This window comes from Perna viridis, chromosome 12, assembly GCF_037379345.1.
Source record: "Perna viridis isolate PV_CMFRI_1.1 ecotype Kerala chromosome 12, ASM3737934v1, whole genome shotgun sequence".
NCBI lineage: Eukaryota > Metazoa > Mollusca > Bivalvia > Mytilida > Mytilidae > Perna > Perna viridis.
Window position 1 is genome coordinate 6,183,153 of NC_142456.1, and position 13,023 is coordinate 6,196,175.

General features: G+C 32.6%; 1 protein-coding gene across 2 annotated transcripts; it reads right to left on the reverse strand.

The window, feature by feature from the left end:
- Positions 1–7,580: 7,580 nt before the first annotated feature.
- Positions 7,581–11,144, reverse strand: LOC148600985 (uncharacterized). Of its 2 annotated transcripts, none has more exons than XM_088555733.1 (3): positions 11,051–11,144; positions 9,925–10,220; positions 7,581–7,690 (listed from the first exon to the last, which is right to left on the reverse strand). In XM_088555733.1, coding segments are annotated over exons 2-3 (297 nt in total). In that variant the 5' UTR covers position 10,220; positions 11,051–11,144; the 3' UTR covers positions 7,581–7,688. The 2 variants fall into 2 exon arrangements, with proteins under 2 accessions (XP_088411859.1, XP_088411858.1); XM_088555732.1 differs by lacking the exon at positions 7,581–7,690 and adding an exon at positions 9,051–9,200.
- Positions 11,145–13,023: the final 1,879 nt, after the last annotated feature.

The following is a 13,023-nucleotide window of genomic DNA, read 5'->3' on the forward strand; positions in this document are numbered from 1 at the left end:
AAGATTGTCTTACTCCCTCTTCTATCACATCAGTCTTTGTTAAATTTGATCCACAATAAGTGGTTGTTTGAACCCTACACTACTGTCAACCAGACCTTATTTTTTCTACTCTACACAACTTGTGCTGATTTCAATTGTCACCTAAATCAATTGAAGTTCTTTGAAGCACATTTCTGAACGTCAGTAACCAAATATTTAGGATTAAATGTAACTCAGCAAAATTTGGTCACAAATCATACATGTATTTTCTTATTGCCAGAGATAAAATATAAAATCTGTATAGTACACTGTATCAACCGTGAGACTTCTATATAACCAAGCTAACAGTAATATATGCAGAGATAAAAAAAATAGTCGGCCAGCCAGAGACAGAGCTGGCTCATTTTAGGAAAAATTTATACAGCCGTATAGTAAATATGTTGATAAATTATATTCAGGACTGGCTTGAATTTGAGTTACGTTTTCAACCCTATATAGTTTACAATTAGGTTTAAAGGTCATGGTTCTCACTAGGATATTTATATGATGAGTCCTGGGACTTATCACTTTTTGGAAATGTGAGTCCCAGATGAACTTTGTGGGTCCCACCCTATTCCCTGGTTTTAATCCATTTTGAATGCTACATGTGTTACTTTAATGGTTACATCAGTACGTATTCTAAATACATGTATGTACAATCATATAAAACCATATCTCACTGCAATTATGCATGTCATCCATATCAAATTATATAGAGTAAACTCAGCATCTGTTTTTATTTGAAAACAAACTTATTCTGTTTGCTGGCTTCATGACATTACTCCTTGTATAATATGTACTTAGTTACATGTACATGTCCATGTATTGTTGGTAATGCACCTCACAGTACAGTTAAGGCTTCAAAGCCTGTTCATGATCATGCGAATTCTAGTCTTGTGACCTAATAAATTGTTACACAAACAGCTTTCTGCATTGTTGATTTATATGTATGGCTTTAATTTCTTTTTCACACTGAATCTTAATACATGTACATGTATATTAAAATATAAGTTAAGACACTTCATTTAATTATAAAGACACTCCTGATACTTCAGTACATATACATGTAATAAATCTTTTCCTTTTAATATGAAGATATTAAATGTTTCAACAAAATATTGCAACATTCCTTTCGTCAAATAATTTGAAATTGGACTTAAAACATTAGTTTTAATAAATTTGGCTTCTGTCTAATCAAGTTGTTAACCCTAGCCATAAAATCACCATTACTGTGTAAAAATCTATCAGCTAGACTGACCCCAACTGGGACTAGGTCTAATTCTGATGCAGTTTCCACAAATACGAGAATACAATTAATTCCCCTTGGTTTTTGTTGTATATGAATATAGTTCCAACTTTGGTAGTAATTACCCTCCACATTTTTTTCATATTTTTACTGGAAATTTATTTGCTGAAGTTTTGCCTCAAATTGGAAGAAAGTAGATTAAAATCACTTGGGATTTTTTTTTCTTCAATCAATTCTGACTAATAGTTGTGATTTGGTTCTATGGAAGAAGGTTAAAATTTGGGACTTTTAACTCAGTTCATTTGTCATGTTTACCCCATGTCCGGGTTATATGTATTCATTTCAGAAAATGATGGTAAAATTTTCTACAATTTATATATAAAATCCTGTTTGTACATATCATTAGGCCAGAAAAGTTTTATTCAGTTTGCGTTGGTGGACTTTTTTATATCTGTAGTCTTGTGCCTAGTAAGGGGGTTGCCTGGGTATCAGAAATTTTATTTGCTAGTGTTTGCTGGGGGTAATATGATGTTCATTTTCAAGAATTCAGTAAATCTGCATGAAATATGAAGATTTTGGCCCTTTATTCTCAATTTTTTGAGATTAAAATAAAAAATATGGTTTCTATGGGATTTTCCTTTGAAATTGCACTGTTGCTAGGGTGCTAGGTATGAAATATAGACCAGTGTGGAAAATATTGTACAGCTTTGTGTTTTTCTCCTCGAACTATACACTAGGAACATCAAATCAACAAAAAAACATACTTTATGAACAAGATTTAGGCAGAAATCTAACAATTTAGTGCAATTTTTATGAACCCAGTCAATGAAATATGACAAAATCAGGGGTTTTCACAGCCTTGTCTTAGGCTCTAAAAAATCACAGATATGTGTTTTAATGGTTTGAATCCTTTGTATTTGCTAGTAAATAATATAAATAATGTGGAAAAAACCTTATATATTCATTTCATTGATATTCAAGCATCTAATGTAAGCCACGACATGTACTGTCGAACCTCGTTAAGTCGAAGTCGGAGGGACCACGCAAAAATGTTCGAGTTATCCGATGTTTGAGTAATCCGAGGTCGAGTAGTTTGGTCAATGATTGTATCTGTATTTACATCATTTTTTTGTGCTTGTACATGTACTTGAAATACTGAACAGCACCGAGTGTTTTAGTGAAATTTCCTTTTTATTTTTTTCTACACCGAAAACGCCATAGTTTATAACATGCTGCTTTGTTTGATTCACAATCAGGAGTATCGTCAAACCATGTGCTCTACATTATTACGAGAAAATTTCAAATTTACTAGCGAAACGAAAATAGTCGTTGGAATACCCTTACTATCATATGTCTGTTGTTTCATTAAATAGTCAGATCCCATTACAATTCTTCTGTATTTGTTAAAAAAAAATTATCAAAATGTCCGATATCACTGTAAGTGCAAATTCCGACGTGTTATCAATGCAATCCATTTCTTTTAGCAACACACGCAATTTTAAATTAATTAAATAAACAAATCCAACCATAAAGATTGTCAACAATTTAATTTTAAAAGCCATGCTAATCGTTGTAAAAACACACTTTGATCATGGTTTGTAATGAAGCAATCAGTTTTCCGACCAATTAGTTGACTTCGAGACATCAGTGTAAATTAACCTCGAAGTCCTATCGAGGGGACTGATTGATTACCTCGGGGTATCCGAGGTTTCGATTCATTCAAGTTTGAGTCATCCGAGGTTTCGATTCATCCAAGTTCGAGTCATTCAATGTGAAATTGTATTGGAGTAAGGGGAGTTTCAGAACAGATTTGGTTGTGGTGAAGTAAATCTGGCCCTTCTTAATTTCATCATGTGTAAATAACTTTGTAAACATCTGGTTGTTCGGTTGTCACAAAAATGTTGAACAAACAGTTTTTCCACAACTTTTTGGATACATGTACATGTACATATAATGATTTTTAAATAAATTATTTATGATTCAACTGATATTGTGAGGACCCGTCCAGCCGACGCACGATGTTTTAAGTTGGTGGGTCCAACAAGTTTTTCTTGCATCCAGGATGCGTGTATGTGCCTTATCGAGAACCCTGAGAGGTGTGAAATAGGGTATGCGATATAGGGTAGACTATACATGTATATGTTTTAAGCAAATTAAATGGCAGTATCATCAACTGGGTCCTGCATACTTATGGGCAGAAAAAGCATCAATATCCAGTTTGCAAATGTAAAATCAGGAAATTAAAACACTCTAATGACAGCTTAATTTTCATATACTTTGAAAACACGAATGACAACCAGTCTAAGGAAACATTAGCTACATGTAGCTTCGATGATTTAGTGGTTGCACCAATTTTTGTGAAAACTTTGGAATATAGATTATCGCTATTGATGGTAGTTCCCTTTTCAGTTGAAATAAAATTCTGAATTTCGGATTCTAGTTTTTAGATTTTTATCATAAGAAAGGGAGGGTATCCTAGGATTGCACAATAGCTCTTCATATGAAACTTTGTTGAATTAATAGAAGCTTTTTTATACATGTATATACTTTTTGCCAAACCACAATCAGAGATGTATCAAGTTTAATTTTTATGTCCATATTTGCCCCATTTGTTCAGGGTCTGACTTCTGCGGTTGTACATGTACATGTACCTATTTGCACTCTGTGAAGCATTTTTTTTTCATCCTGATAGTGCAACAGTAAATCTTCTTGCTGTCTTCACAGTAAGCCTTTCAGTTCACAGACCCAAAATACTTTTTTTATTATACTTATATAGTGACTTTGCCTGTAGTAGGTAATTTTACATGCATCCCACCACAAGCTTTGAGTCTTCAACTCTTGGACTGTGAACTGCTTAAGGGTGATGGCTGTTTCCTGTAGTCAATCATTTACAGTACTAAATTCAATGTCTGAAAATCTGACTTGCTCGCAATTTGACAGCTTCTTGTTTGTATCTAACCTTGCGGGACAGCAATTGACTATATAGGTTATCAATAATTTATGCATAAGGCTACAGCTGAGAGGTGCTATTGGCGCAGATAGGTCTCCCTTTTGAGAACATTGAACAACATCACAGCAGTAGATGTTGCAGCACATATTGTCAACAGGAACAAAATTAGTAATTTAAGCAAAATACATAACTTTACAACACCCGTAGCCAGGGGGGTTCATAAGTTTGGCAAGATTCCCCTCCCTTTAAAACATAATTAAACTCTATTCCTGAACTTATACATATATTTAACATTTATTTGGTATCTATATAATAAATTTTGGTGATTAAAGATTAGCTATTTGTCGATTTTGTGTTTGTTTACTTTGTCAGTTCGAAGAGTAGGACATATTTGTCCTATATGCAAGATAAAGAAACTAAAAGATAAGCTCAATATTTTAACAAAATAATATGAAAAAAAAAAAAAAAACGTTACTTTGGCGAGAAACGTTCAACAGCAATGATGCAGAAAATAATTCTTTTTGATCTTTGTACGTAAAAGTACAAGTATTATATTATATGAGATGCAGCCGATGAGCTTACCCCCCCCCCCCCGAAAAAAAAAAAAGAAAAAACATAAGAAAGATGGTAGAGAGGCAGACTTGTACATATGCATGTATTCGGTATTTTATGCCTTGAATATTTTTCATATGTGTGAAAATTGTATACACGCTCAATCGATACTTTGCATAATAGACAATAATAACAAATGCCTAAATCAAGTTTTAAGATTGATATTTGGAATAGTCATAACTATTTAATAGATATATCTTGCTATAAACGTAATCATTCATGTATTATTAAAAATAAGTTGACAATGCATATATTAATATGTTTCCTCTCGATGCAGCTATTTGCTTATTCAATTTCAAAATGTGTTGGTCATTGTTGTAAACATCAGATTATTATTTTATATTATTCTATAACATTAAAATATTTTTTCAGGTATTCGCTCTGTTTATTGTTTTAAAGTACACGTTATGAAAATTCCCGAAAATTCCTATCATCTTTTTCGTAGAAAACAACAGAACTGTTTTCGCCAGCTGTTTCAAACGTTAATATCCGGAAAAAAAACGAAGTAAACTAACAATGCTCGATAAAATGGCCCTCCAGCAAAAAAGCCTCTTCTTTCTTTCTGTGAATGGTAATTAATACTGTAATGAGTTACCTAACATATTCGAAAATATTTACCGGAAAGGGTCGATCCTATATGATTACTCTGGAAATCGTATATATATATATATATATATATATATATATATATATATATATATATATATATATATATATATATATATTTATGAGAATTACAATGACTCCTTTATAAAATAGTTACGCGACTCAAATTTAGGTTCTGTCCGTTGATCTGTCTGCTTTATTAAGGTGCTTGGTAAACGGTAGCTCATATTTTGTCACCAAAAAGATTCAAATTCTTAGGATGCTTATTGCAAATCAATAATCCCCAACGGATACAAAAGACAATAATGAGACATTATAAACACATATCCATGATTACTTCAGTAATGTTTAACGTAAATGTCATTAAAAAATATATATTTTCATTAAAATCTGGTAATATTGTTTATGTCCTTGCGAGCCTGACGCCACTAGATTTGAAAATACACAATTAGTGCTTTTAAAAATGATGTCCTAGAAAATCGGTATATGCGTTTCTATAATAAGTAAAAGTAGTAGCATACTGAACAATTAATTACTGCTTTGTTACATATAACTCTATTTTCATAAATGATACAATGCATTCTTAAACTATGACAAAAACTTATTTTTAAATAAATAATGTCGTAGATTTTGAGTAGGATTATAGTTTTGATCTTTGTAATATGTTATCGAATTTTACTTCAAGCCAGAGAATTGAGGTGTAACGACAAACATAATTATCACATTCAATCACAAATCTCGCAATACGGCGTATGATATAATATGTAGTAAAAGAAGTTCAAACCGTTTATTTTCCAAAGTATGATCTGCTACATATCTAAAATTATTTCACTGATATAGTCCGAATTAGATATTCGGAAATTTCAGACCTGTTGTCATCCAGCTTAAAATTGCTAACGTAGATATATGTACTTATCTGTCGCATTGCCTCCATGTTCTTTGTAAAGTGTAACGATTTTGACACCTTTGTTTTGTATGTTAATGTTGTATTTTGTATTTTTATTGTTGACAAAATGAAAACAAACAAAAGATGAGCAATTGAAGCACATCTAATTATTTGTTTAAGATCCTCAAAATCCTTATGATCATGATCAGAATATCTCCTTGGCTGTATGATTGGAGTGTGACTAAATACTTTTCACAGTATATCCATACACTTATCAGATTCTTCATTGTAATGTATAAATGCTACAGTGTTTGTTTTCCACAATATTTGAAGGTCAAACTTATACATGCTGTATTTTTATATCTGGGCCGAATTTGAGTAAGCTGTTTACATTTAGATCTCAGATTAAATGTAAATCAATTTAGAAAAAAAATATTGACAAAGAGCGCCTCAATGGGGTAAACTTCCTTTTTTCCTAAATTTAAAAGCGTCATTTTCCCATTCCCCTTGCACAATTCCTCATGTGTTCTTCCCCACATGTTCTTTTCAACATCGCTCTGTGCGTCATAAACATTGATATTGTTTGCTGAAAAAAGTACTATGATTACTTTTAACTTAGTTAAAATAAATATTTTATGGTTTTAATGAAACTTGTTTATGTTCAGTGTGTGGTAAGTTGATGTCAATGTCCATTTTAAAAGACCATATTTTTGACTATATTAAACCAACTTGTCCATTCCTTGTGAGGTATAAACGTCCCATTTTCCGGTTTATGGGATGCGGTAAAAGATAAACAAAAGGGATATTGTATCACAGGATTGGGATTCCAATCCCTGAATGTGAATCGAGGAATATTTAAGTGTTAATATTATATTTCGAAATTATATTTTTTTGTATTGATTTGAACAAAATGTGTTAATATTTGATAAGATGAAAATAAATACGATGTTTTAAAAAATGTATTTTATAGGGTTTCTACAGAGGATGGTATATATTATATGACATAAAGAGATTGTTTAAGCCACTCCAAAGCTGTTTAACTTTCTAAAAAATATTGGGCTGATATCTTTAGGAACTTAAATATAAGTAAATGTCTCGAGTGCCTTAATAAAGACATGACATAACACCTAGATTTATTGTTTTATTTGAGTTGATAAAAGCCTAATGAACGTTATATACACCTATTAACTATTCATGAAAAAATGACAAAGACGTCTAAACCAATTTCTGAAAAAAAATATGATTAAAATATTACCACACACTAGGAGTTTACAACGGAATTTTATAAGGAAGACCCTTTTACTGGCCATGTTGGTCGTTATTGCATTGAATTTTCTTTTCACCAGCTGGTTCTATGAACTTTCGTGATGCTCTGAAATAAGCAGATTTTATCAAACGTTCATCAATGTCATCGAATGTCATGTATGCATCGTTTCCTGGACAGTTGCAAAACGCGTTATCTATTTAGGGGAAAACTCTTCTCTATGGTATCTCAGTTAATTAAATTGACACAAGAAATATGACTGAGGCATGTAGCTTACCTTGGCCGGGTTAATTGACGAATTAAGCACGATTTAGACCTGTGATTTGTTCATTAATCATGTGCGTTTGTGTAGAGGTTTTGTTATTATTCGTTAAATCATTGACAAAGTGTTGTGTCATTAAAAAAAGTCTGCTTGAAACCTTTAAATATAATTTTTTAATTCATTCAAACATATTTTATGTGACGAAGAGAAAGTTCACTTATGTAGGTATATAAATCGGAAAAAAAAGAATGGATAAATGGATATACCTATGCCAAACAAGGGTAGTACCATAGAAAGAGTACACTTTGCTGTAAGAAGATAAGGGTATTATATTAAAAAAAAAAAAACAATTATGCAAGTAATACCCTATATGTAATATTTAAATTCAGGTAAGAAACATATTTGAAACATCTAAACGACGTTCACTTGCTTTCAATCCAAGCGTCATTTATTATTTAAAGAGTTATCTGCTCTTGAAGTATTCATTTCTGGTGTATTTCAATGACATTATAACCCAATTTACCCGAATTATATGGAAGAGTGATCAAGGGAACTAAGAATACAGCGGAAATCAAAAGAATGTAATCCAGGGACAAAGACCAGACATGGAAAACAGAAGAACACAATAAAGAACATAAAGTAACTAAAACAATACATACAAAGTAACAAAAGTGAGTGACCAACTCGGACTCCACATAAAACTGTGAGCATGGACCAGACGCACCGGTAGAGTAAGCGTCCTCTGATTTTGTAGAAACACCCATCGAGTTGTCCATGCATACTCAAGTCCGGAGTAGAAAAAAGAGGAAAGGAAAGCAATGAAACGTTGAACAAATCAGTTTTCATGGTAAATATGGATACACCATAACGATCAAGGAGTTCACGATGACGACCATAAAACGTCTGTAGTGATTACTTCAATTTTGAAGAAAATTAACACTGTTCCAGAAGCCTGATAGCGCGATACAAAAAGCCCGCATATTGACGGCAAGATCTTGCATAACGTACATTTGTATGAGTTGTAATATGAAAATTTAATAAGCAAGTTCTTTGGGGTAGATGCAATGTATCAAATCTCCGAAACTTGGATTGTTTAACTATTACACGTCATCTATATAGCGGCAACTGAGATTGAAGGATCCAGCCAAATGATATTCTTCTTGTCGGATCAGACGTATCTTTGTCAATACACCACACTATTCTAGATCTATGGCAACTCAACTTTCTTTATTTCACTTGCAAAAAGGCTTTAATGATATACAAAGACATACACAACAAAGAACATAAATTAACTAAAATCATTTTTTCAACCTTAATATGTATTTAGTAATTAAGATTCTCTCCACCATTAATAAACTGAAAGAAAAAGGCACATATATCAATGCAAAATGTCTGTATTAATTCAGGAATAGAGTTGTTTTTTTTTAATTTGTTAATATAACATATTTGAGCCAAAAAAAAAAATTGAAAGACAACACGCAAATAGTTAAATGTCTGTAGGTAATGTAATGCATTACAAGAGAGTAACACTGCAAAAGAAAGGGTATCTCAGTATCTCACCGTCATATTTGACTGATATTTTGTTGTTCAAAATACTCAGTATATAATAAATATTTCAAGAAAATTCACATCAACTTGAGTAGCTGTCTTTGTAAGAATGATGCAAAATCTGGAAGATGTGATACAGCCCCACAAAACAACATATTTCAATTTTTGTAATAAAGCTTTTTTTTTGTGGATCTACACTTTGAAATGTGTAATTATTCCTTAAATGTGTCTGCCCTTAGGGGATAATCAACATTGAAAATCAAATAGATTTTATCGTATTTGAGTGTCATTCACAGAGTTATCTCCCTTACTTCTAAAATCTACAGTGAATTCTATATATGTTTTATCTCCTAAACACGGGTTATATGAAAAACTGAATTTTAATTTCTCTTTACTTTGGTAATTCAAGCTAAATATCAAAAATGAAAATGTGTAGACTTTTTGCCCATGAATGACATTTTGCATCATTCTTAGTTCGAGTGTTACTTAATTTCTAAAGTAGTGTATATTTCGTTTATTATTGTTTACTTACATGGTTTCTTATATCCATATCCACCGTAACCACTGGCTCCATATCCATATCCTCCAAGTCCACCAACAGCACCACCATAACCATATCCAAGACCTCCAACTAGTCTATATCCTCCGCCGAGTCCTCCTCCAAGACCGTAACCATATCCCCCGAAAACTTGATTTTCAAGCCCCTTAGAAAATTGTTGCCTTTCGAAGTAGTTACGAAGGATATATCCTGGAGTGTATCCTTGTCGGCCATATTCGGCGGCAGCGAAGCTGAGCAAAGCGGTGAGGAAAACTAGAGTTGTCTTCATTCTGTAAAAAATAATATATGGTTTCCAATAATAACTGTTTGTGCTTGGAGTTGCAATCAAAGATACAATTGCCTAGAGTTTGTCACTTTGGTGATTTATCTATTACCCTTTTTTTAATATTCTTCAAATCTTCTTCTTTGGGTTTCAGCATTAGTTTCAGAAGAATCAACATTTTTTTAACTGTAGTATAGACAGTAACTTAAGGAGGTAGACCTAGGGTAAAGGTGTAGTATAGACAGTAACTTAAGGAGGTAGACCTAGGATAAGGGATGTAAATCTTACACATTTTATACAATTTCATGTAAACATCAAAGTAACTGAATGATTTTATTCTTTTTCGAAGGAAAATTTGAAATATTTTGGTGAAATTTAAAATGTTAGAAGCATATCATTTATTTCAAGAGTTATGTCGCTTTGCCTAGGTCTACATCCTTAAATTGACCAGGGATTCCGATTGTATCGGTGGTAAACGTATTTTAATTAATTGAGTATACAGTATATAGTCTAACACAAACGAAAGTCACCTGAGAGATGAAAACTGCAAGAAAATGCCAAATAATATGTTTTTGAATAACATTTTTAAAAAAGGCTATCAAAACAAAAACAGTAGTTGTATTACATAAAACCACTTAAAATTATGCATTCAAGAAGCAGGCGTAATGTTTGCCCGTTATATTCATAAACGACAATGACAGCCATTGAAAAATAAATCTTTGCCATAAAACATGAAGCAGGGAAGTAATAGGAAAATGCCAAATATATGACAGTATAGCAGACTTAGTATTTATCTAGTAAAGTCAATTTTCCCTTTGAAATCTGAATACCACTTACCTGTTTTATAAGCTTGGATGGTGCTATCTCTTGTAGTTCATAAATTTGGATCATATTTATACCATGTTTCGATTGTTTTGATGGATCAAATATTTTTATACATGTACATCGTAAATCAATTCACTTGAAAACTTTTTACGTATAATGATGGATTAGAGCGGTTTGCGTGTTTAGTTTTTTTTTCTTTTTCCCCCGTTTTTATTCTTCTAACAAATATGCTTCTGGAATAGGGTTTTGGTGCTACAAGATTAAAGTCATCATTACAGAAATTTTATGGTCGCTATCATGCACTTGGTCCATGCTCCCAGTTTTTAGTGGAGTCCGAGTTGCTCATTTTTATTTGTTATTTTGTAATTATGATTTTAGTTACTTTATGTTCTTTGTTGTGTATGTCTGTTTGCCAGGTCTGGTCTTTGTCCCTGGATTACATTCCTTTGATTACCGCTATAACCTGGGTTCCCTTGATTACCCTTTCATGTATTCAATGATGGTTTGAATATAAAATCTGAAAATAAAGTATTAACCCAACTAATTAAATTCCTAAACTTCACAAGAATCCATACAAACAAAGTTTCATAGCTGGATCTGCAAAATGTACCACCAAACCTCTTTCAAAACTGTTAACTTCTATACTCACAACTGGCAAAGACGGTCTGCAGTCCTACCACAACACTTGTTACTCCCGTAGTGGTATTAATTCAATGTGCATCCTGAAAAATTCGAAAGATCTTTTGGAGACAATCAGTTCAAGACTATTAACTGAATATAATAGCATTATAACCTATGATTTTTCAACACTGTATACTTCTATTCCCAATACTCAGTTAAAATCCTGACTTAAAAACATTATACATCGTTGTTTTTCCAAAAAAAGATGGTACACCAAGATAAAAATATACAGTTCTTGGTAGAGATTATCATATTGTGTAAGAAATAATTCCAAATCATAGTCCAACTACTCATGATGTTTCCAAAATCCTGGAATTTTTAATCGACAACATATTTGTCTAGTATGGTGGACGTTTTTTTTTTCAACAAATGGTCGGCATTCTAATGAGAACAAATTGAGCTCCTTTGCTTTCTGACATATTCCTTCACTCTTATGATGCTGATTTTATAGCTGATGTGATCAGAAAGAAAGAATATCGCTTTGCTAGATCCTTCAATCTCGGTTTCCGCTATATAGACGACGTATTATCTTTAAACAATTCTTATTTCCGATATTTGATACATCGCATCTACACATAAGAACTTGAGATAAAGATACTACAGACACTGTGAAGTCAGCCTCATATCTTGACCTACACTTAGAAATCGATGGTAAAGGAAAACCATTGACCAAACTTTACGACAAACGTGATGACTTTTCATTCCGAATTGTCAATTTTCCATTCATCTGTGGCAACATCCCTTTGGCTCCTGCGTACGGAATGTTCATATCACAACTCATACTCTAACAAATAGGCTTCTAGAACAGGGTTATGTTGCTACAAGATTTATGTCATCACTACAGAAGTTTTATGGTCGTCATCATAAACTCGTGGATCGTTATGCTGTATCCATCAGCACCATGAAAACTGATTTATTCAACGTGTCATAGTTTTCCTTTCTTCGTTTGTCTACCCCGGACTTGACTTTTTATGAGCAACTAGGCGGGTGTTTCTAGAAAAGCAGAGAACGCTTACCCTACCGGTGCACCTGGTCGATGCTCCGAGTTTTTAGTGGAGTCCGAGTTGCTCATTTACTTTTGTTACTTTGTATGTATGATTTTCGTTACTTTATGTTCTTTGTTGTGTATGTCTGTTTTCCATGTCTGGTGTTTGTCCCTGGATAACATTCTTTTGATTACCGCTATAACCTTGGTTCCGTTGATTACTCTTTGTAGAGGAGATTATGTGGACTCGTGAAGCGAGTCCTGCGCCTCGCACCGCGAAGTGCTATCAACTTTTATAGTCAGTAATCAAATAAAAAAA

What these genes read in the sequence shown, in the direction of transcription:
- LOC148600985 (XM_088555732.1), bottom strand. Translation starts at nt 10,219, where the DNA reads ATGAAGACAACTCTAGTTTTCCTCACCGCTTTGCTCAGCTTCGCTGCC.